The sequence below is a fragment of the Cygnus atratus genome, chromosome 10 (genome assembly GCF_013377495.2).
Source record: "Cygnus atratus isolate AKBS03 ecotype Queensland, Australia chromosome 10, CAtr_DNAZoo_HiC_assembly, whole genome shotgun sequence".
In the NCBI taxonomy this organism is placed as follows: domain Eukaryota; kingdom Metazoa; phylum Chordata; class Aves; order Anseriformes; family Anatidae; genus Cygnus; species Cygnus atratus.
Window position 1 is genome coordinate 15802206 of NC_066371.1, and position 23454 is coordinate 15825659.

General features: G+C 54.3%; 2 protein-coding genes across 2 annotated transcripts in view; both read left to right on the plus strand.

Moving 5' to 3' along the window:
* FANCD2 (FA complementation group D2) overlaps window positions 1-8264 on the plus strand; it is a 51167-nt gene extending 42903 nt beyond the window's left edge. Inside the window, exons 37-43 of the mRNA XM_050712777.1 lie at window positions 605-676; window positions 2258-2296; window positions 2941-3015; window positions 4120-4194; window positions 7172-7318; window positions 7851-7922; window positions 8132-8264. Coding sequence (XP_050568734.1) covers window positions 605-676; window positions 2258-2296; window positions 2941-3015; window positions 4120-4194; window positions 7172-7318; window positions 7851-7922; window positions 8132-8248 — 597 coding nt within the window. The 3' untranslated portion in view covers window positions 8249-8264. The remainder of the gene's footprint in view (window positions 1-604; window positions 677-2257; window positions 2297-2940; window positions 3016-4119; window positions 4195-7171; window positions 7319-7850; window positions 7923-8131) is intronic.
* A 37-nt stretch (window positions 8265-8301) lies between these two features.
* Window positions 8302-9438, plus strand: BRK1 (BRICK1 subunit of SCAR/WAVE actin nucleating complex). Its single transcript, XM_035571846.2, has 3 exons — window positions 8302-8484; window positions 8574-8656; window positions 8736-9438. The coding sequence occupies exons 1-3, from the start codon at window positions 8367-8369 to the stop codon at window positions 8760-8762; spliced, it is 228 nt and encodes a 75-aa protein (XP_035427739.1). The 5' UTR covers window positions 8302-8366; the 3' UTR covers window positions 8763-9438.
* The last annotated feature ends 14016 nt before the right edge of the window (window positions 9439-23454 follow it).

Genomic DNA, 23454 nt, shown 5'->3' on the forward strand with positions numbered 1-23454 from the left:
TTCTTGGTTTGCACCATGTAAAAAACAGTAAATTCATTAGAAGCTATAACTGGAAATCAGATAGTAATCAGCAAAATAAAAAGCTTTCCAGTTGGCCTGCACACCTGTGTGGCAGCACAAAATTATTTTCCAACCAAGAGTTTCTCTAAGATCGAGGAAGTGTGTTAACTCTGAGCTTTTTTAAGGCATGTGGGAACTGATCAGGCTGGCGTTGCCATTGAGTGGTTTTGCTCTGATAAATCTGCCTGTGGGGAAGCTTTGTCCATCTGTTCTCAAAAACAACCATGCTTTGGGTACAGTTCTTCAAGCCAATTCCTTATCCATTGAACGGTCCACCCTTAAATACCTTCTCTCTCTAGTTTGGAGATCAGGATGTGATGTGGGACCATGTCAAAGGCCTTACAGAAGCCCAGGTAGATGACATTGGTTGGTTTTCCCTTGTCAACTGATGCAGTCACTCCATCATAGAAGGCCACCAGATTGGTCAGGCACGATTTGCCCTTGGTGAAGCCGTGCTGGCTGTCTCGGATCACCTCCTTGTCTTTCATGTGCCTTAACATTGTTTCCAGGAGGTTCTAATTATGGTCCCCTTGCATCCCATTAGACACAACTGGAGAAACTGCTGCAGTGGAACATTGCTGTGCGGAATTTCCATATCCTTGTTAACTTGGTCAAGGTGAGGATCGATGATGATTTGGGATATTTTTCTGGTTTTACCTTCAGATTCCTAGCAATGTACCCAGGTTCGTGAGCACAAGGGAAAGATGTGAAGGATGATTTACTATTGAAATAACCTGGAAGTGGTAATTAAGGGCAATTATAATTTGTGTACAAGGTTTTCCATTTAGCTTTCTCTTTAGTACTTTCTAATTCTACAGTCTGCACATCTTACTAATATAGTTGTCACAAATAAGAAGTCTGTAAAAGGGAAGGATGATGTACAGTGGTGCAGGCAAAGTACAGAATGACCCCCCTATCATCTAGTACAATATCTTGTGTATGACAGAGTTCACTGCTGGCTGTGGAAGAGGCAGATGGAAGAAGCCTTACAGGTAGATCTGGAATAACATCTGACAGAAGGAGGCATTCTCCTGCTGTACTCAGTTAGAGGCAGGCTAATACTCTGAACTCAGAAGGCTTGGATTCCTGTCTAGAATTTCCATTCAGTGTTTATCTGATAGCCCTCAGCTTCTCACTCACACCCAGTGTGTGCTTCCTTTGAACCCTGCCAACGTTTCATGTCACCCTGTGGTGATAAATTCCAGAGGCCAGCCCCACTGGATGAAATAATCCCTTCCATCAGTTTTTGAGTTGGCACAATCAGTGTCAGCGATTGCGACCATGTTTTGGGCAGAAGGTAGCAAGTACAGCTGCACTTTGCTGTATGCCTAGATCGATCATTACTGTTTGCTTTTGTCATATTTGCAATGATGATCAGCAAGTTCAGCTTTTTCAAGTACAGCTTATGAGTTCTGGTGAATTGAGCTGGATTCTTCTGTACAACAGCATTCACTGGGGCCCTACCTGCACTCCAGATTCTCTCACAGCACCTGCCATCTGAGAGCATAAAGGGTAGAGCTGACTCAACTAGTTGTGTTTTTTGCAGTCCATAGCAGCACCAGAATACCTTCTCAACCTTTACTGACATCTGTGTGCTATGCCAGTTAAAATGCTCATTATTTGGTTATAGAATTGGTCACTGGCAAAAAATACGTATGCAAAAATATGCCAGAAGAAAGCCCACAAGAGAGCTGAGACCATCTATTTGGTTTCTTTGTTGTTAGACCACAGCTGCGTGACCTGTGCAGTGACACCTGCTGCCTTTTCATGGCTGACACCATTAATATAACAGCTTCATTATTTCCTCCAAAATACATTATTTTGAACGCTTTAGTTTTGCTTTGTCTGTTAGGTGGTTACTTGCCCACCAGCTGGACTGGGTCTCTCAGTTCCCAGACTATCAATAATTTCAGACTCACAGGGATGATTTTGTGCCATCTGCAAAATGTATACCTCCCTGCTCCCTTTAGATGACTGAATAGCCATCCTGCAAAGTACTTCTGTCTGACAACCGCTACATTTCATGCACTTACATGGTGGTCTCTGTTGAAATTTGAGAATGGATGGTGCCTTAGAACAGGTTTCACACACTGTGAATGAATGGCATGTAACTGAGGGCTATTTGCAATTGGCTGCTGTGCTTGTGTTGTTGCCTTTAGACTTGCAGACTGATCTAGCTCTCCTCTTACCCACGTAGGTATTTGACAGCAGGCCTGTGCTCAACATCTGCCTGAAGGTAAGCAAGAACTCAAAATATTTGAAGAGAGCTATTAAAATACCAGCTTTCTTGAATCACTGCTTCCAGTGGAGAAGAGTAGTTACTTATTTCTCTGGAAGAAGCGGATATAACTTATTCTCATACACTTAGCTGTCTTCCAGTTATCCTCCTCGAATGGCTCAGTCACGAAGACTTTGCTGCTAATGACATTACTGACTTCAGCCCTTTTCTGTCTCTCCTTTCCCTGGGGTACTTCAAATCAGAGGAGACATCACAGCAGGCAGGTTTCCTTTGGAGCCCAGAGAGACAGTGTGTCCTCCTGCAACTCTTCCTTTTCTGGCTAGGATTTACGTAGTGACTCTGTCATTTTCTTTACTTAGATTTATCACCAGTTTGCTAGTGAATAAAACCAGGGATGCGTACAATTATGAGACCATGTACAAGACCATGTATGAGCCCACCTTTGCAGTGACTAGAGTGGGACCCTTTACTGAGCTTGTATATTCCAGTACAGCTTTTACATGAACATAATCTTTTACTAAGCAAGAACAGTCTCTCCAGGATAGCTTTAAAGAATGTATTACTCTCTTATCTGACTTCATGATGGTTCTTTGAAAAGGAATTTAAATTTGCCTTCTAATGTATTTATTGTTCTTTTATAGTATGGACGTCTTTTTGTAGAAGCATTTCTGAAGCTTGCCATGCCTCTCCTGGATCACAGCTTTAAAAAACATAGGGTAAATACTTTGGAGATAGAACTATCTAGAACTGGTTGAGAAGCATGACTGATACTTGCTCCAAGATGATTCCTGCCTGTGGTCAAATGTTGGCACAACACTTGCAATGCTTCATGACAAATGTGTCTGATGTTTCCAGCTGTGCTGTGCCCTGCTTACATGCCTGTGCAATGCTCTCTTAGCAAACAGATTGCTATTTGTGAGCTCTTTGCCACCAACTCTTGGAAAAGCTGAATGGATTCACTGTTAGCAAAGGAAGCCCTCTCGACCTCCTTCTCCTTCAAAAGTTACCACCACAAAGGTGTCCCTCAAAGAAGGAAGCTCACGTTGAGCAGTTGGTGTTGGTAGGGTCTAGGGATCTAGTGGGGGGGTGTTTTTGCAAAAATTCTTGCAGTTTTGAGCAGTACAATATGCATGAGTGCAGATGGACTGAGCAACCTCAGTGCTCTGTGATAAGCAAGAACAGTCCATTTATTCCCTTTCCTTTGTTGCAAGATGAACTTCCTTTGCTGGTGAGACTCGTTCTTTGGCTCCGTCTCACAACTTGTCTGATTCTTTAATAGATAACCCATTTCCGTTGCAAATATGAGATCTGTTCTCATGGCTGTTTGGTGGAATGAGGTTATCAAAAAGATATCTAGTCATTACTACTGCACAATAGAAAGTGCCTCATAATTTGCTTAGTAGCGAGAATTGATGCCCAGAGTTCACGTTGGAAGTGTTTCAAATATCACAATCTAGCAGTATGTTACGTATTTTCCTTCCAGTTCCCCTGATAAAGAAGGTTGTACTTGAGCAAAGATGTGACAAGATGGTCTTGATCTTAATTGCTCCACTTTCACTGTTAGGTTCCAAAGTCTGACTCAAAATCAGTTTTCAAATTGCTTGGCCTGATAGTGCTTATAATGTGTGATCCTACTTCTATTACCAGTTACTTGACGATGTGCACGGTGCAAGTCTCCTGTGGTTTATCCCGTTCATCTGATGATCTCTGCATCATATCTTTAAAAGGATTACTGGGACTCTCGCATTATTCTTGTTTTCCTTATGGAAAAATCCTTTGACCAGGATTTGCTGATCTACTTTTTTTTTTTTTAATTGCAGGATGATGTGCAGGGTTTGCTGAAAACCTTGCAGCTGAGTACCAGGCAACTTCATCACATGTGTGGCCACTCCAAGGTAAGATAACTTCCAATTGCAGCACAAACTCCTGTCATAAGAATTGATTATTTTCCTCTCACTGTTTTTCTAGGGCACAGATAGGCTCTACTTGCAGGCTTACAGCAGTATCAGTTATAGCAAAAGCTCTGGGAGGAGGAGAAATAGCCTTAGTTAGTGGCCCTAGAGTTGAAGTATTTGATTTGGAAGTGGCTGAGGTGGATATCAGATCAGGTTAGCGTACCCTATTTTTTAGGACAGGTTCTTGATATCTTTGGTTGTTGGCATCTGCAAGAGGATGTTTCTGAGGACACAAGCTAAGACCCTAGAGACCTGGAGTAAAGTACAAGTGCTAGACTGATAATATGGGAGAGAAGCCTTGGCAAAGATCAACAGCCTTGTGAGTCAGAAGAATGGACAAGGCAAAACCGTACTCAAAATCCTCTTGAGGTGCCTTTTTGGCTTTATATATTTATATTAAAGAATAGGGCAAAGGGAGAGGAGTAAGATGGTGACACCCAACCAGTCTGCAGTTCTCTCTATAGGAGACTGGAGGAAAGAAGGAAGACGACGACTAGCACCCTGCTTGCAGTGTGGAGATCCAGTACTTAGCACAAGAGAGAATCACAGGGGAAAAATGCAGTAAAAAGGAATTTCACTTGTGTCAGACTCCTCAGAGCTCCAAGAACATGTCTGAGAAAGAAGCTTTTCCAAAGTAGTTGAAGCAGTGCTCCCCAAGCTAGATTTGCTAGCAATGTAATCCAGAGCTGGCATCAGGAGCAGAAAAGCCTTGCTGAAAAACAGAACGTGCCATTGCAGCTCTCAGCATAGAGGAGAACCTGTCTAATCAGCCTGGTGAACTAGAACCTAGCATAAACCCTGGAAATGATAAAAAGCCAGTCTGACACTTGAAACTTAATTCCTTGTGCCCACTTTAAAGTCTCGGTTCACCTCAAAAGCAGCATAACACCACTGCAGCTTGTGATGGTTGCTTTTGCGCTTGACCTGGATGTCTAAGCGTGGTGTCCCACAGTCCCTCTTAGCAAATAACTGCGATTAGTGAACACCTTTGTTTTACAATTGTTCTTGTATCCACTGCAATCTGATCAGGTCTCTGTGCCAAATCATTTTGGCAAGAGGGAGAAGGCAGCGACTGATTCTAGGCAAATAAATAAATGTATGCAATGAATGAAGAGGATTACCTGAAAATTACCTGTGTGGAGTTAATGCCAACATTTGTTGAAACGGTCGTGATATCATTTTCATACAACACTAGTAGATGCTCACTGACTTACATGTGATGTTATCTAACATTTGCTACTCCCTCAATATGAATGTCTTTAAAGAACTTCTTGTACCAGACAGCAGCGATCAGCTTCACCTGAGGTATTTAGCATTTGCTCTTCTGCATCAGCTTGCATATCTAATGCTGGACATAAGGGGACAGATTTTTCCAAAGGACATGGTGCTTTGTCAAGTCTCCAAACTGCTTGCAGGCGGTTGGATGGGTTCCAAGACCCAGGGAGCACTGTGGTGTTGGTAGTGTCACTGGCGAGGTCTTCCCTGATTAAGTTCTGATTAATGCTGACGATTGCTAGCTCCTGCCTCTTACGCAGACCAGAGAACAGATTGCTGTTGGTACTCAGTTGCTTATTCCCTGCTGGCAGAACATGAAGGAAGGCAGTGCCCCTCTTCCCATACATGTTGAACTCGTCCAAGAAATAAAGTTAATCTGATTTCAGACTACAGCTAATGAGAGCAAGAAGCTTCCAAAGTATTCTCGTGAATGAAGAAAACACTTATGCACAAAGTAATTGTTTATGACTCTTGGCAGGTTCTCTGGTTTAGCAATGGCTCTAGATCCAAGCCTAGCAGGAAGGGACTGCTCAGACAAGCACGCTCACCTGGAGCTAAATCTCACACAATACTTGGCATAGCTGTCCTTCCTCACCTGATTTTTGCTTACATCAGCTCCAACTGTCCTAGTCCTCCAAAAGCCAGTGCTGCTTTGGTCTGCATAAGCTGGCTTTGGAGTTGATAGTGCAAATACATTCCATGTAGCTAAGGTAAAGGAACTATGTCAGGCACTAAGCAGGAAAAGATTGTCATTACAGTGGTTTATTCAACACCTTTCTCATTCTGTCTTCTCTGTACTTGGGAATCTGGCAATTTCCTGACGTGAAACTCCCTTGGGATTAGTTTGCAGTTTGTGGCTATCAGCAAGCAGCTATTTCCCTTCCTAGGCAGGTAGTGTGGTGGTCTGCAGTTTGTAGTGTTGCTTTTTGCTGTGGATTGGATCTGTGCAATTGTCCATTGCTGACCTACATAGATGATTGATATTTCACCAATAACTTGCACGTGAGAGGCAGGTTTACCCAAACATTATCAGTTGCACATGCCACCAGCAGCAGTGCGTCTTTCAGACACTTGTGTGCAAGCAAGCTGTGGCTGCCATGAGCAAGGTGGCAGCAGTGTGAGATCTGTCCGTCAGGAGCTGTGTGTTGTTCTTGGAGGAAAGAGCAAGTGACACCAGCCTGTTGCTGAGAGGACGGAGCAAATGAAAAGCGGATTCTCAAAAGATTTCCCAAGGGTCAGCAGAATTCATCTGACTTGGTAGAGATGTTAGTGGTCTGCCTGTAAGGTTTATGAGAAAAGCTGAGGCTCCTCCTGTTCTCACCCTGAGAGGATGCAGCTGCTTGGATTATTGGAAATGACTTATTTGCTGTTTTAGACAAAATGCTTGTCTGAATTTTATTTTTATATGTGAAAGAATTTGGCTAAGAAATTACATAGTCTGGGCAACCTCTGCAGGAACTGTGTCCCATCCCTCCCACCTGTATAACCGTGGCTTGGACTAGCCCAGTTTCCAGTAACATCAGAACATAATTTGCCAGTGAAATTCTCCTCCCAGCCTGAGTCTGTACTGCCTAATTTTTACAGGCAGAAAATGTAGGCAAGAATCAATTGTAACCATGTTGTTCAACTGTTTTGTATTTAGATTCGTCAAGATATTGGACTGACTAACCATGTGCCTTTGTTGAAGAAGTCACTGGAACAATTTGTATACCGAGTAAAGGCAATGCTGGCATTCAACCACTGCCAGGAGGCATTCTGGGTGGGCATCCTCAAAAATCGGGATCTTCAGGTGAGAATTGTTTGGGGCAATTATAAGCTCGGAAAGGATGGTGCTCACCTTACCCCGACAGCTGTAACTCTGCCTTGGTGTGTGGGTAGCGTTGAAAGGGTGCATTCAATGTGGCCATACTACAGCCCTATCTAGCGCAGCAGGAAGCGTTTTACGTCAAGTTTTCAAGGTCCTGCATCTCTGGGGCCTTTCTCACAGTGTGCCTCTCACACTGAAGGGTTCAGCTCTTCCTGTTCCCAACAAGTGGGTGTGGGGACCCTTCCTCTCCTCAGGGCTAAGAACTTGCAAAAGGAGGAGGTAACCCCTCTTGAACACCTGTTTGTGTCTGCATGGCTGTCCGCACATTAACAGAAACCCGTTCTGGCCATTTTCTTCATCTTGCACTCTAGAGGCAGGCCAGCCAGAACAAAGCCTGCTTTTTACCCAGAACCTATTTATTTGAGACAGTAACAAAACGCCTTCTTCCATTCCATCCCAGCACGCTTTTGCTACTTCACATACGCTCAACACAGGTCTCCTGTGTTAAATTTAGGGAGAAGAGATTTTGTCTCAAGCTTCTGAAGCCAGGGACTCTGAGGAGGACTCTGCAGAAAGTCCCGCTGAGGTACGGCTGTGTGGGCACCGCCGCCTGCCCCCGCTTAGAGGTGTACGGGTGGGGATGGCGGGATGCTGGAGCCCTGCTTTCCTCTCGGCTGCATCCTCTGTGCCCCACTTAACGCCCACACGAAGGCATCGCGGCGGGCGAGCCTCCGTGCCCCCTGCCCTGGCTGTGCTGCCAGCGCCCCCCGGTTCTGAGGCCGGCCTCTCCCGCAGGAGCCCAGCGGCGCGGCGGGCGAGAGCGCCTCGGACGGCAGCGACCAGGAGGAGGAGGAGGAAGAGGAGGAGCAAGGGCGGGGGGCGGCGGGGCCCGGCCGCGGCCCTGCCTCCTGAGCTCCGCAACCCCCGGGCGGCGGCCGGGGCGGGGAAGGGGAAGGGGAAGGGGAGGGGGAAGGGGAGGGACCGGGGGGGCGGGGAAGACGGCCGAGGCGGGCGGAGCGCGGCGGCGGCCATGTCGGTGCAGGAGGACCCGGTGCAGCGGGAGATCCACCAGGACTGGGCCAACCGCGAGTACATCGAGGTGATCACCAGCTCCATCAAGAAGATCGCCGACTTCCTCAACTCCTTCGGTGAGGGGGCTGGGCTGGGCTGGGCTGAGCGGGGCCGGGGCGGGGGGCCGGGGCGGGGGCCGCGGTGCGTCTCACTGCCGCTCCCGCAGACATGTCGTGCCGCTCCCGCCTGGCCACCCTGAACGAGAAGCTGACGGCGCTGGAGCGCAGGATCGAGTACATCGAGGCGCGGGTGAGCCTTGCGGTGGGCCCGGGGGCGGCGGGGCCGGGCGCGGGGCGGGCCCCGCCTGAGGCGCTCCCTCTCCCGGCAGGTCACCAAGGGCGAGACGCTGACATAGGCCGGGGGCGGCCCCGGGCCCCCCGCCGCTGGAGCACCGCCGTCCCACGGCCTGCACCGGGCCCGCCGCCGCCTCCTCCGCTCGTGTTGCCAATAAACCGCTGTGCTCCTGCCCTGCCTGCTCTCTGCCTGCCCGGGACCGGCTGCTGCGCGGCTGCCTGCCACCCTAAGGGATGTCCGGAGTCCGCCCTCCTGCCTGCCCACCCCTCCGGCCCCGCGGGCTCCGGGCCCTCGGTCCTCCCCTTTGCAGAGGGGAGACGCTCCCGGCGCCTCAGGCCTGGCTGCTGGTGACTCCGTGAGGCATCCGGCCAGTGTGCCTCAGCCTCCGAGGTGCTTTGTGCTCCTGCTGGGGTCCGGAGGAAAAGCTGGTGATCCTGAGGGTTTGCGGGGTGACTCAGCCTGCGCCTGTGCACGCTGTAAGGGCTAGCTGGGGGCAGCAGGCTCACCCGTGTCGTGCCCGTAGCACCGAGAGCACCCTTTGATAGCATCAAGGAAGAAGTATGTCTCCTCCTCTGGGAGGCAAGTGTCAAGGAGAAAGCAATCTCTCCTCCCTTTGTACCACTCTTCCATTTTTCTCAGTTCTTCAGGGGGCATCTAAAGCTGCTATCTCACTGCTCTTATTTTTATTGTGGAGACCATGGGGTTGGGGTCAGTAAAAGTCTTCTTGCTTCCCAGCAGGCTTTAAATGTCTCCGTACATTATTCAGTTTGAAAGCTCACCTTTTTGTGGTGATAATGTAATGTCAGCAGTTTTTACTGAATACCTGAGTAACTCTGTGTTCCCCTTTTTATCATCAAGGCTGGCAGGTCTGACATCAGCTGGCTGTACCCCAATATGTGTTTTCTCCCAAAGTCGTGGTTTTGCTGTCCATGGGAAGTCCTGTTTTATCTGCCATTTGAGTAAGAAAACTCCAAGCTTCCTTGCTGTTGCATAGCCGGTTGCATGTGCTTTCCTGTCAGGTCAGGCTGCACATCCAGGAGGTTTGGCTGCTTCTGCTGTGTAGTTCTAGCAGAAAGAACTGCTTTGTACCAGCCCAGCAGAGCTTACAGCAAGGAGTGGGGATGTTGTGCTTTTGCTCAGGGGTGCTGTCATACAAGGTAGGTAGAGGGAAAGCACCTAGCTCTTCTTGGAAGACAGTTGCGCTGTGACCCACACACATCAAAAGTCCACCCATGACTCACGTGCTGCCTATTCTGGATGTGCTCGTGGGTGGGCTGGCATGGAGTCCGTGGAGATAATTGATACTTGTCTGGATGAGGCCCTGAACAGCTTGATTGGACTTGAAGTTAGCCCCACTTTGAATGCGTGTGTGTGAAGTGGGGTGGGGTGAGCTAGTCCCTTCTGCCTAAATCATCGTAAGATTCTTCAGCCTAAAATTAAATGGGAGAGAGGATTTTCTGGGTGGAGAAGCCTGGTCCTCAGGATGATACTTCAGCTGCTGCTGCAGTGTGCAGCCTTGGAGTAGATAGAACTTTGATATGTTCAAAGCACTTGGATTATTGTATAGAATGGAGAATTCTGCTGGTCTGTCTCAAAATCACAGTGGCTGAGCCCAACAGGGACCCCCGGGGGCCACCTGGTGCTCCCCCTGCTCCAGCAGGGCCACCCAGCGCACGCTGCCCAGGACCACGTTCAGGAGGCTGCTGTCTGGCTCCAAGAAGAGGGACTCACGGCCTCTGCGGGCAGCCTGGGCCGCTGCTCCGTCCCCCACACGGTACACCAGCATGTGCTGATGTTCAGAGAGAACCTCCTGTGGTCCGGTTTGTGCCCGCTGCCGCTCGCCCTGTCCCTGGGCATCACTGCCAAGAGCCTGGCTCCATCCTCCCCGTACCCTCCCCTCGGGTGATTTGGGACACAGATGAGATCCCCCTGAGCCTCCTCTTCAGGCTTAGTCCCAGCTCTCCCGGCCTGTCCTCCCTGGAGAGATGTTCAGTGCCTTCAGCATCTCTGTGGCCCTTCCTTGGGCTCTCTGGATATGAGGCCCTAGGCACCCACATTAAATTTTTTTTGGCATGGATTCATGTATTCTAAATCAGGAGACTGATTTTTTTTTTCTTTTGTGCATTTTCCCCACCACACATTTAATGTAGCAGGAGATTAAAGCATGCTGTGTATGCATCCTTTTGCACTGGGAGAGCTGAGTGCTCAGGTAGCCCTGCAGCTCTGCTTGGTGCCAGCTGACCAGTCCAGGACCTTGCCTCAGAGGCTGAACCAGAGAGCAAGCTTGTCCAAAGCCTCTTACGAAGCTGTCAGAATGGAGCAGTTTCATTAAAGCCAGAGCCACAGCCCTAACTTGAGAAATGTCTGCACAGCGAGAGCTGTGCCCCTGCTTGTAGTGAGCACTACCTGTCACACAGGCAGCCAGACCTCACAGAGGGAGTGATCAGCAGTCCTCATTTGGGTCAACAATTCCCAGATCTCCAGGTCTGGGAATCAGAGATAGTACTGAATTTTTCACCATTTTTCTGGTGCCAGCGGAAAAGTGAGAAAATGCAAAGTTTAAATTCAGGCTCCATGCCATGGAAGTTGCAGTCGATGATTCAAAGCACGTTTTAACATGCGTTATTCTGAAATAATTGTAGCTTCTAGTTGTGGTTTTACTCAGCCGGGCAGCTGAGCTCCACCACAGCTGCTCTCTCACTCCCCCTCCTCAAAGGGAAAGGGGGAGAAAATATGATGAAAAGGGCTCAAGGGTTGAGATAAGGACGGGGACATCACTCAACAATTATTGTCATGGGCAAAACAGGCTCAGCATAGGGAGATTAATGTAATTTATTACCTATTACTAACAAGCTAGAGCAGTGAGAAACTACAAGCAAACTAAAAATACCTCCCCCCATCCACCCTCTTCCACCTCCTCCCCCGAAGCGGCACAGGGGAAGGGGAAATGGGGGCTGCGGTCAGTCCCTGACACTGCGTCTGCGCTGCTATTTCACGGTCCCTCTCTGCCCCTGCTCCCCGTGGGGTCCCTCCCACGGGATGCCGTCCTGCCCGAACTGAGCCCGCGGGGGCTGCCCACAGGCAGCAGCTCTTCAAGACCTGCTCCCACACGGCTCCGTACCGCGGGGTCCATCCCCCAGGAGCAAACTGCTCCAGCACGGGTCCCCCACGGGTGGCAGCTCCCCCCAGATCTACTGCACAGTAGGTTTTTTTTTTCCCCCCTTTCCTAAATCTGCTCTCACAGAGGCGCAAACAACATCGCCACTGGCTCGGCTCTGGGCAGCAGTGGGTCCCTTTGGAGCCAGCTGAAACTGGCCCTTGTCTGACGTGGGGCAGCTGCTGGACGCTTCTCACAGGGGCCACCCCTGCAGCCCGCCCTACCAAAACCTTGCCACGGAAACCCACTACACTGGTAAGTAACTTTGGGGCTCTCTAGGCACCTGTTGCTGACAGCCTTGATGTTACAGCAACACACTCTGATGAAAGATGGGTGCTGAAGGTCTCTAAGAGAACTAGCTCTATACAATATTGATCACAGAGGGTCCCGTGGTGGTGGTTTGTTTTATTTAACCTGGCGTATGGAAGCTGTGTGTGTAGAAGTAGTTCTGCTGCTACTGGAAAAGGTGCAGTTGCCTGTATCTTGTTACGTTGGGATTTGAAGTCAAATTCACCTCCGTCCCCTCTATGTTGTGGATGATTGAACCTGATAATAATTCAGTGACCTGAGGTGATCTCACAAGAGGAGCAACACAGCTGGGTTGCTGAGGGAGAGCTGCCATTTGTCCCTAATAAACATCCAGCTTCGGAAGGCTCTTTCAAGGTGTGAGAAGGTGGTGTCTGCTGGTCTCTGGGTGCCAGGGCCCTGGCAGCAGGGGAAGTCGCCTGGAGTAGTCCCACGAAGAAGGCCGGCCCTGCCTGCCTGTTGGTCGTACTGGGTCAGTGAGCTGTGAGTGTCCTGAGGGTAGGGGAAAGTCTCCACATTCACCGAGGTTTTTGTGTTATTTCCAAAAAGCTGCCGCTGACATTTCTCTGAAGTCTGCAAAACACCAGGACTGGGACTTGGTCCCAGTGCACGTACAAGCTCCGGGGTGGTCCCTCTCCCCTGCAGTCTGGCACATCCACGTGCATTTTCACTTTGTCTGACACAGATGTGAAGCCCGCAGTTGACAGAGCCCTGATTTTGGGAGAGGGGAAGGTTCTTGCTGAGTGCATCCTGCAGCAGAGCTTTCTGCAAATCATATCCTGGGGATGAATTGGATAGGCCACGTTTGACATCCTGCCAACAGCTCACCTCCACTGCTGTTTGCAGGAGGCCCATCTGTTCTCTCTTTAGGAACAGAAAGTGTGTAAGCCTCAGGAAATCTCAAGGGGAGACCGTATCTGATGTTTAACCCAACTTAAAACACTGTACGCTGCAGTGTGGCAGAGTTGGTCAGGAACAAGCAAAGGATACTCTGTCCAAAGCCTGGAGCAGCGTAATACAAAAAGGGAATCCCTTTTTGGGGACTGTAGCCTGCCCATCACTTCAAGGTGGAGGAAAAATAAGAGTAAGAAGATCACGAGCCTTTTCCTGAAGGTGGTCTTCTTGCTGGCCTGCTGTCAGATCAGCTGTAGGCTTGTTTGCACATTTCAGCTGAGGGATGTGCAGTGCTGGGCTGGATCCCAATGATCTTAAGCCATCATCCTTTGAATTTGTCTTTTGCTACATCAGGGAACATTGATGCTAAGGTTTGTCCTTGCTTATTTTTGACAGCTACCCAGATCTGACTGACCTGATATAAACCAGCTAATGGAAATACAAGTCGAGACAAAGCAGAGACAACTTGTAGTGATACATTTTTGGTAGTTGTGGTAGTTGATACTTGGGACCATACCAACACATAAGTGTGTTCCCAAAAGAGCCAAGAACCTTTCCACTTCTGCACTGAAGTTTATAAACCTGTCGATAGCCAGCTTTTGCAGTCATGCTGGCTGCATCAGCTCCAGTTTCTCCCGCTAGTGACAATTTGTTAGGGTTTCAATATCAAATAAATTCAATAGTCCTGGTGCACCTCCCACACCCTCCAGTGTGTGGCAGGAGGGCAAAGTGCTGTGGGGGTAATGAGGTTTTGGACTCTTAAAATACTGGGAGGCAATGGGCAATGAAGAGGAGGAGAGGGCGTCTTGTATCTCCAGGGTCAGGCTTTGGAGCTGAAACCTGGGCCTTTGGACTCTGCAGCTCAGGGTCTGGATCCTAAAGTGATGTTTTATTCCTTCCAGATGGGTGTTTGGACTCGAAAAAGAACACTTTGGACCCTAAAATTCAGGCCTCGTCTCCTAGCATGAGGATTTGGGAATTTGAAAGCAGAGGTGTTCCTCTCTAATAAGGCTTTGCCATCTAAGAAGGCCACGTTGCATCTTACAATAGAATTGCGGATCCTAAAAATAGGGCATTTGTTCCCAAAAATGTCAGCCTGGTCCGTAAGAGTGTGGCTGTAAGCAAGAAAAAGCCAGTAAAAAGGAGGGTTTATCCTTTCAAACAAGGCTTTGGAGCCCAAGGAAGAGGCTTTTCTGCCCTAATATGTGACGCTGAGGCCTAAAAAGAATGCTTTGGGCCCTAAAAATGAGAGCCTGGGTCCAAAAACAGAGGGTGTAGGTGATAAAAAGTTGGCTTTGGATCCCAAGTCTAGGCTCTCTTGTCCTGAAAATGTCCTGAAAGCTGGGTGCTTAAGGACAAGGCTGTGCTCTATAAAGAGGAGCCTTGGTGCCATACCTGTATGCTTTTCAGCTGCAAAGAAAAGGTGATTAAAAGGTTTTGGATCCACAAAAGACGTTCTTAGCCCTGAAGCGAAGGGGTTCTAGGGTGAAATGAGACATTTAACCCTAAAAACGAGGCTTTGATTCCTCAGAAAGGGTCTTTTCTGTGTGCCCAGAGCATCCCAAAGGCCCTGCTGGCAGCTGGTCACAGGTTTGCTGGCTCAAAAGGGGCCTCATGGGGCTGAAGAGCTGCTGGGGGAAACTGCTCTCGGCCGCTCTGATTCAGAAGAGGTGGCCTCTGGAGGGAACCCACTTCGAGACTCTGTCCCCAGTGCTACAGCGCCTGGCTGTCGTCGTGCAGCCTGGCAGCATCCGAAAAGGACGCTCACTGCTGGCCAGAGTCAGAGGGGCAGATCCTTCCTCCGGGCAAACGGTGAAAAAAGAAGAAGAAAAAGAAGAAGAAGGAGAAGGAGAAGGAGAAGGAGAAAAGAAGGAAAAAAAGAAGAAGAAAGGAAAAAAGAAGAAGAAGAGAAGAAAAGAAGAAGAAGAAGAGAAGAAAGAAGAAGGAAGAGAAAAAGAAGAGGAAGAAAAAGAAGAGGAAGAAGAAGAAGGAAGAAAGGAAAAGGAAAGAAGAAAAAGAAAAGAAAGAAGAAAGAAAAGAAAAAGAGGAAAAAAAGAAGAAAAAGAAGAAAGAAGAAAAAAAGAAAAAGGAAAAGAGGAAAAGAAAGAAGAAAAGGAAAAGAAAGAAAAGAAGAAGAAAAGAAAAGAAGAAGAAAGGAAAGAAGGAAAAGAAAGGAAAAGGAAAAGAAAAAGGAAAGAAAAGAAAAAAGAAGAAAGAGAAAAGGAAAGAGAAAAAGAAGGAAGGAAAAGGGAAAAGAAAAGGAAAAAGGAAAGGGAAGAGAAAAGAAAGAAGAAAGAAAAAGAAGAAAAGAAAAGAAAAAGAGGAGAAGAGAAAGGAAGAAGGAGAAGAAAAGGAAAAGAAAAGAAGAAGAAGAAAAAAAAAAGAAAAGGAAAGGGGAAGAGGAAAAAGGAAGAAAAGGAAGAAAGAGGAGGAAAGGAAAAGAAAAGAAAAAGGAAAGGAAGGAAAAGAAAAGAAAGGAAAAAGGAAGAAAAAGAAAAAAAAAAAAAAGAAAAAAAAAAAAAGAAAAAGGGAAAGAAAAAGAAAAAAAGAAAAAAAGGAGAGGAAAAAAAGAAAGGAAGGGAGGGGGAAAGAAAGAGGAAAGAAAGAAGAAAGAAAGGAAAGAAGAAAAGAAAGAGGAAAGAAGAAGAAAAAGAAAGAGAAGGGAAGAGGAGGAAGAAGGAGGAGGAAGAAGGGAGGAGAAAAGGAAAAAGGGAAGGAAAGGAAGGAGAAAGAGAAGGAAAAAGGGAGGGAAAAAAAAGGAAAGAAGAGGAAAAAGAAAGGAAAAAAAAGAAAAGGAAAAGAAAAAAAAAAAGGGGAGTGTGCCCGGGGAGCGGGGCTGCGCCGCAGGCAGGAGGAGATGCCGGGAGCTTTCCAGCACGCTCAGCTGCCTGCCGGGGAAGAGCGTCGCCTCCTCCACGCCTTCTGCAGCCTGGAGCACAGCTGCCGAAAGCTGAACCGCGAGCGCGGCCTTGCTGCTTGCAGGATCAGCACTGTCTGAACTGCCAGCGAAGAGACCGACTCGCAGGGGTTTGCCTCAAGCCTTGAAGGGACTGAGAGAACAGAGGAGGAGAGGCGAGGTGACGGCCCTGTACCCGCCAGAGCGCCCGGCCCCCCGCAGACGTTGCCCCCAGCTCTCCGCCCCAGCCAGGAGGGAGCAGGGGACGGGCGCGTCACCTGGCGGCTGCCCTGCGATCCCCCTCCCTGGCTCACCTCTTCGCAGATGTACTGGCTCTTGTTCTGCGCTGATCCACCAGGTGCCTCCCCACGAGCCCTGGGGACACACGGCCTGTCAGCGACCCCCGGCTGCTCCCCGGGGCGCAGCACGAAGGCACAGGGACGGGGGACCCCCAGGCTCGCGGCTCACCAATGAACCTCACGGCCTCCCGCCGCAGGGGCTCCTGCAGGCTCTGCAGGTAGGGCGGCTCTGGCCCAGGTACTCCTCTGCTCCGCTCCTCCTCCTGGCCAACTGGAGAGGGAAGGGCGCGGGTCAGCGCAGGGCGGCCCCGTCCCCGTCCCCGTCCCCGGGTGCAGAACTGCGCGTACCAGGCACTCGCCGATCTTACAGGTCTGCACCGTCTTCGGCCAGGTGCGCCAGCTGCCTCCAGCGCAGGAACCGCGCGACACCAAGGAGGGCTTCGCGGGAGGCCTGCAGAACAGCTGAGATGGCACCAGAGCCTGGGCAGAAGACCCTGCTCCCCTCCCCCCGCAGCCCCTCCGCAGGGAGGGTGCCTCAGTGGAGACTGACGCTGCCAGCAGCTGCAGCACCCCTGGTGCTCGGGGGCCCCCAAGGCAGTCAGCATCGCCCTCCCCAGAGGAGCAAAATGCCCACCTCGGCCACGCTCTCGTCCTGGTCGTGCAGGTGGAAGGACAGCGGGAGAAGGCTCCTGCACACCTCCCTTCTCGCATCTTCTTCTTTTCACTGCTCTCCACAAAGCCCAGCGTGTCGAGGAAGAGTGCGAACAGAGAGAACCCGCACTGCGCTTGACTCCTGGGGAGGAGGAGAGGGGGACATCAGTCCCGGTGGCTCCAAGCCCTCCGCAAGCAGGGCCAGCACGACCGACAAAGGGGGGCAAAGTCTCCGAGCCAAGAGGCAGAGGGCACACCTTGAGGACGGCCCCCAAAAGTGATCCAAAATGAGCAAGCTGTGGCCTGCCGAAAGTCTGCCCAAGGGCACGCAGCGCCAGGGCTGGGAACCGGGCAGGGAGAGCCCACGGTGGGGTGTCACAGGGACGCAGACATGGGGACGCAGCCTTACGTCGTCAAAGAGCGATGGGAGCTTGCCGGCCAGCTCCAGAGCCGTGAGGCTGAGCGTCCTCCCCTCCAGGAGCTGCAGCATGGTGCCTGAGCACGGGCTATGGCCATGGCGCGGGCAGTGCTGTCTGCGTGCTGCAGCAGCTTCATGACACACGGCAGCAGAACGAGCATTTGCCGTGCCTGGGGGAAAATAAAAGTTCCTTTTGTTTAAAGCAGGGGCTGCGATGTGGGCGAAAAACCGTCTCCCAGAGCAGCCCCGTTCTGGCTCGCCGCAGGACAGTGTGGTGCTGGCAGGCAGGGCTGGCCGGCACAGCCCGGGGACAGCAGGGGGCGAGGGGATGGACGGCCAGCACCGGAAAGGTGCTGAGCTACAAGCAGCCCTGCTACAGCCCCGCGGCCGGCCCAGCCCATGCCGTGGCCCACAGCGCTCGCGGCGTTCCCAGCTGCCCCCGCTCACCGTGTCCGGCCTCTCGGTGAGCCCCAGGATCGCCCTGAGCACCAGGCTCTGCATGCCCAGGCACTGGCTCCGCAGGTAGGTGGCAAAGAGGCTCACGACGCAGTCCAGCTCGTTGCCGAGGTCTGTGCACTCCAGCATCTGAAAAGTACGTGGGGCGCAGTGCTGGGTCACCAGCTCGCGGCAAGAATGCCAGGGCACGGCCAAGCCTGGCCCCGAGGCAGCAGGGCTTGTGCAGAGCCCCCACGCTCGCTGCTCCTGCTGCCCCTGCCTCACCTTGCTGAGGAAGACCATGGCCACCATCTCCCAGGAGGAGTCCTCCGTGCTGAGCAGCTCAGCCAGGTGGCGGATGATGGTTGGCACGCAGGCTTCCAGGCAACTCCTTCATTTCCCTGGCAGGGAAAATGGCAAGCAGGCGCCGTCAGCCCCGAGCCGGGCTGGCACAGCTCTCCTGGCTTTGCAGCGCTCTCGCCACCACCCCCAGCGGCCACGGGCACCCATGCTGTGGCAGCACTTTCTCCAAGACCCAGGGACCCCCCCAGGAAGGGGATGGTGCCGACGAGGGGCTCTCACCTGGCCACCACCTGCACGCCCCAGAGGTGGCTCTCGGCGCTGAGAAGCGCGGCCCAGCCGCCCTGCGCCTCGATGGCCAGCACCTGGCTCCCCAGGCCCACGCTGCGGAGCAGCGCTTTCAGGGACTGCACCGTGGACCTGCGGGCAGAGAAGGGCCCGGGTCACGCCGGGAGCCCCAGCCCCGGGTTCCTCTGAGCAGCAGGGGACGGGGATGTGGCACCTGATGGGAGTGAGCAGGTCCTGCCGGTGCTTCTGCCGGAAGACCTGCACCTCCTGCAGCGTCAGCTCCGTGGTGAAGGACACTTGGACGAGGAGGGCCAGGAAGAGCTGGGGGAAAACGGCCTTCGCCTCCTCCAGGTGGTAGGCAGCAGGAGGATCTCGTGGAGGGGCCTTGCTGCCTGCAGAAAGCACCCAGAGGCGTGGGCAGGGAGGGACAGAGGAGGATGGAGGCCCCCAGGCTGGCCCCGTGGGCGCGCCCGGGTGCCCCCAGGGTGCGGATATGGCTGGGAGGGGTCAGGGGAGGGGAGCGGGGCCCCTGCCCATCGGGGATGGGCAAGCGAGGAACTCACGGCCAGGGCCAGGATGCGCGGGTGGTCCTCGGTGGAGGTGGATGTCTTGCACCCAGACTGGTTCATGAGGATGCGGAGCAGCTCCCGCAGCACCCTCTCTGTGGCTGGGGGCTCAGACACCATTGCCTTCCACATGGTGACGGCGACGCTGCGGGACCCCCGGGCTGTCAGCAGGGCCTCCCCCGGCCCGGCTGCTGTCCTCGCTGGTGGTGGGGGGGGGGGTGGATGAGACGCGCTGGGCCCCGTACCTGGTGCAGGTCAGCGAGCACTGCAGCAGGCTGGCAACCGTCTCCCTGGGGTGCTTGCTGGCCAGCACCAGCAGGGCCCTGTCCAGGCTCTGAAGGGCCAGCGCGGCTCTGACGGACGGCAGGGTTCTGTAGATGGCCCACACGATGTTCAGCACCTGGAGGTGGGACACGGGTGAGACGGGGCCGGCACCAGAGCAGGAACAGAGCCCCGAGGGCTGGAGCCGTGGCCGGGCCGCTGGCGGGTACCCACCTGTCCCGCATGGAAGTCGGTCTCTGCCGCCAGCACGTCCACCATGTGGGCAGCCAGCTTGGTGCTGTAGAGGACACGGGGCTCTCATGCTCTTGACGGCGGTGAGGAAGATGTCCACCCTTTCGCAGAGCTGGAGGTACTTCACAAACATCTGTGGGAGGAAGGACAACACGTCAGTCACCCCGAGGGCTGCGATGGCCCCGCTCAGCCCTGCTGCTCCCAGCGCCCCAGGAGAGCTGGGAGCAGGGGCTGGGCCGGGCGACGGCTGGGGTGCGGCCGCGTGCGGGCCCCGTGGGGACCGGGCTTTGTCGGGGACAGCGCCGGTCCTCTTCCTGACGTCGCAGGGCCGGGGTCTCCTCCGGGGCTCAGGGCTGGCGCTTCTCACCATGAAGATTCTGCTGGCGTTGCCGTCTTCTGAGAGCCGTAAGGACAGCCAAGCTCGCCAGCTCTCCCAGAGCTGCGGCTGCTCGGCATCCTGCTGCCATGGCCACGTGCCTGGAGAAAAGCGGACACAGTGTCAGCGGGGGGGCCTGGGGACCTGGCAGTGGCAGCCGGGGGGCTCGGGCACAAGCCTCCCTGGCAGGAAGGGGGCATGCCAGAGCAGAGCTGGGGGCAGCGCTCCCAGGGAGGGCCCGGGCTCTCGCGCTCAGGGCAGGGGAACGGCTCGTCAGCCCGCGGAAAGGCAGCCGGGCTCGCTCGGTTCGCGTCTCTCCTGCTGAGGAGAGGGGCCCAGGCGGCCTGGTGCTGGCCTGGCTGTGCCGGCGTGCCCGTGTCTGGAGGGACCCAGCCCGACGCGGCTCTTCTCACTTCTTTGCTGCCTGAGGAAGGCGTAGAGGTGGCGCACAGCCTCCGCTGCCTCGTGGCTGGTCCCCTCGTTCTTGGAAGTGCAGCACAGGAGGAGGCTCCCCACCAGCCTCCCCAGCAAGGCGAAGCGGTGCTTCTTGGGGCAGTGATGCCTGAATGCCAGGGCTTCTGCAAAGCAGGAGCAGACCTGGGGAGAGAGGCAGCGCGGGACCACGTCTGAGCGGGGCGGCAGGGCCCCAGCCCCAGCCCCGGCTCTGCGCAAGCCTGGAGATGGGGAGAGCCGCGGCCGTGGAGCGAGGACGGGGGCGCCAGGGCTGCCTGCACCAGGGGCTCCCTACCTGGGGCAAGGAGCAGGTGTTGATGAAGGCGGCCAGCCTGGCGATCCGCGCCATGGCCCTCTCCTCCACGGCCTCCGGCTGCTGCTGGGTGAAGGGCAGCAGGAGCTGGGGGGAGAAAAGCTGCTGGCGTGCCCGCAGCACGGGACACTGGTCCTTCCAGCTGTCCCCCCGCTGCGGTGGCCAGGCGGGTGGCCGTGCCCCTGTCCTGCTGCAGGCCCCGCTCCCTTCCCGTTGGTTCCCAACTACTCCTCCAACCCTGCAAGGGCCAGCCCTGGGCCAGCTCTCCCCTGTGGTAACCCCTGCCTGCACCAGGCACTGAGGTGGCCGCTTGTGGGACCCTCTTTGCGGCGGGGAAGTGACCCCACGAAGCCCAGCCTTTGCCAAAGCCAGACCTTCAAGATGTTCTGCAGCTCCAGGAGGCCGGAGGCGCCGGCGCTGCCCACCAGCACCTGCAGCAGGCTGTCCAGGGCTTCCACGGTCTGCAAGGAGGACAGGGGTTGGGGCGCCTGAACACGGAGCAGTGGTGTCCCAAGAGCCCAGCCCATGCATACCTTGAAGTAGAGAGACGTGTCCATGTCTCTCCTGTCCTCGTGGCCAGGGAGGTGGAAGACGCTGCAGAGGCAGGCGCGCAGGAGGCCGTTCTTCCTGTCCTGCGGCAGCAGCCCCGCTCTGCTGCAAGGGGAGGAGGGGAGAGGTGTGGAACGCCCCCTGTGCGGCACCCTGTGCCCCACTCGGGGCCCCTGGCCGGGACCGGGGCCACCGTGGCGGCCAAGCCCGCGCTGGCCCAGGTACCTCATGGCGGCGATGGCGAGCATGGCTTTCTGCCGCACCTCCGTGTCCAGGCGATCGGTGGGCTCCTCCTGCAGCAGCGCCTGGAGGGCACAGCGCGATGGCCCAGGGCAGTGTCCCCTGGCCAGCGAGCGGCTACAGGGGCTGGCCTACAGGGCTGCCCCATCCCAGCGCCCCCACCAGAGCCACCTCCCGGCTCCTGGGGCTCCCCGGTGGCCCCCGCAGCCCTGCAGCGGGAAGGGCCGTGCCCAGCACCCAGCCAGAGGGTGCTCCCCGCGGGGCAGGGCGTCCCCTCACCTCGATGCTCTGCGCCACCTCCAGCTGGCAGAAATACACCGCGTCCCAGGTGGTGTGGTCCGTGACGGCGGCTCTGCAGGCGTCGCAGACGGAGGCCAGAAACCTCAGCTTCTGCGCCTCTCGCTGAGCCGCGGAGGGGGGAGACAAGCGAGCGGGTCAGGGGAGCCCAGCAGTCTCCCTGCAGGCACAGCCGGGGCAGGGGCTGCCCGGAGGAGGCCAGCAGCCGCAGCACAAAGGGCGAGCGGTACCTTGGGTCTGCGGCTGCAGCAAGCGCGGATGAAGCTCAGGGCGTCCTCTTCCTCCTGCCACAGCGCGGCCGAGGCAGAAGGGCCCACGCCTGAGCCAGAGGGCGCCTGCAGTGGCTGCACCTCACTCTCCTCATAGGGCTGCGGCCGGGGCCTGGAGGCCGGGGAGGCCCCAGCCTCCTCCAGCCAGGCCGCTCGCGGGGAGCAGGGGGTCTCCCTGACATCCTGCAGGGAGCGGTCAGGAGTGAATGTGGCTCCTGCTCCTGTCGCGGGGTAGGGATGCCACAAAGTGCCACCGCTGCCGCCAGCCCCAGGCCCCCACCCAGGACCCCTCCTCTTGCCCTCGGGCGGGCGGCCCCAGAGCCCCGCGGGGGTCCTGTCCCCAGGGGCCTGCAGACGCCATCCTCTGTACTGGAGGGAGGTCCCCCTGCCCGGGGCTGCCCCCAGCCCCACTGCCGAACCAGGCCCCTCGGGGCCGGCCCCGCTGCGCAGCCCTGGCAGCGCTGACCCACCTGCTCCTCAGCCCTGGCTCCTGCGCTGGGTTTCTGTGGCAAGGTGCCCGCGGTTTGTGCCTTTGCTTCGCACCTGGAGCACCCGGTAGCACTCCAAGCAGTCGCAGCTGCACGGAACCAGGTCCGTTGTGTCCGTTGGGACGGGACCCGCCCCAGAGGCCCTGCTCCCGGTTCCGGAGACGCTCCCTGGCCCCTGGTGTGGGCTTACGCGGCAAGGTGCTTGCAGTTTGTGCTTGTAGTTCTCACTGTGCCGTTCTCACATGGCCACAAATTCCACTGCTTTTCACTGAGCCGAGTCTCTTTTGCCCATGGCAGCAAGCATCCTGCCGTCTGCCCGGCCTTCTCTCAGCCACGAGCGTTTCACCGTATTTTCTGCCCCGGTCTTGCTGAGGAGGGCAGCGAGGGAGCGTGTGGGCGGGCACCCGGCAGCCAGCCAAGGTCAGAGCCCCACAGGCCTGGAGAGGGCTGGGCAGTAGCCGGTCGCTGCCGTGCCCCAGGGCTGCCTCGGTGGGGCTGGGAGACATGGCCTCGACCCCTGCACTGAGTCATGGTGCACATCCCCATGCCCTGCACCAAGCCACGGTGCATGTCCCCATGCCCTGCACTGAGCCGTGGTGCACATCCCGACTCCCTCGTGCTGAGCCCTGGTGCAGCTGGAGGCTCGGATGGAAGTATCACTGCCAGGAAGGGGCCACACCAGAGCAGAGACAGGGCAGCGTGCCCAGGGCCCTGCGGTGGGGCAGGCCCAGCAGAGCATCTCCTGGAGGAGCAGTGAAAGGAGGGGACAGCAGTTCCCAGCCCGGCATCTCAGCACTCCTCTCAGATCCCTGAAAGGAGGTTTTCCTCTCTCCAGGAACAGCCAGTGTTTTTCTTGGAGGAAGAATAATGACTCTTGATTTTTTCTGCCTCTTTTCCTCTAGTTAGTCTTTTGTCTATAAAAAATGAGTCTTTGGGCTCTATTAGTATGCTCTACAGCTGAAAAAAAAAAAAAGAGCTTTTGGAGTTTTTAAAGAAAATTTCTCAAAATGAGGTTCCAAACTCTCAAATGGGGACTTACACTCTG

What these genes read in the sequence shown, in the direction of transcription:
- BRK1 (XM_035571846.2), top strand. Translation starts at nt 8,367, where the DNA reads ATGTCGGTGCAGGAGGACCCGGTGCAGCGGGAGATCCACCAGGACTGG. An exon ending in CGACTTCCTCAACTCCTTCG is followed by an intron (nt 8,485 to 8,573) that starts GTGAGGGGGCTG and finishes CCGCTCCCGCAG; the next exon opens with ACATGTCGTGCCGCTCCCGC. An exon ending in TCGAGTACATCGAGGCGCGG is followed by an intron (nt 8,657 to 8,735) that starts GTGAGCCTTGCG and finishes CTCTCCCGGCAG; the next exon opens with GTCACCAAGGGCGAGACGCT.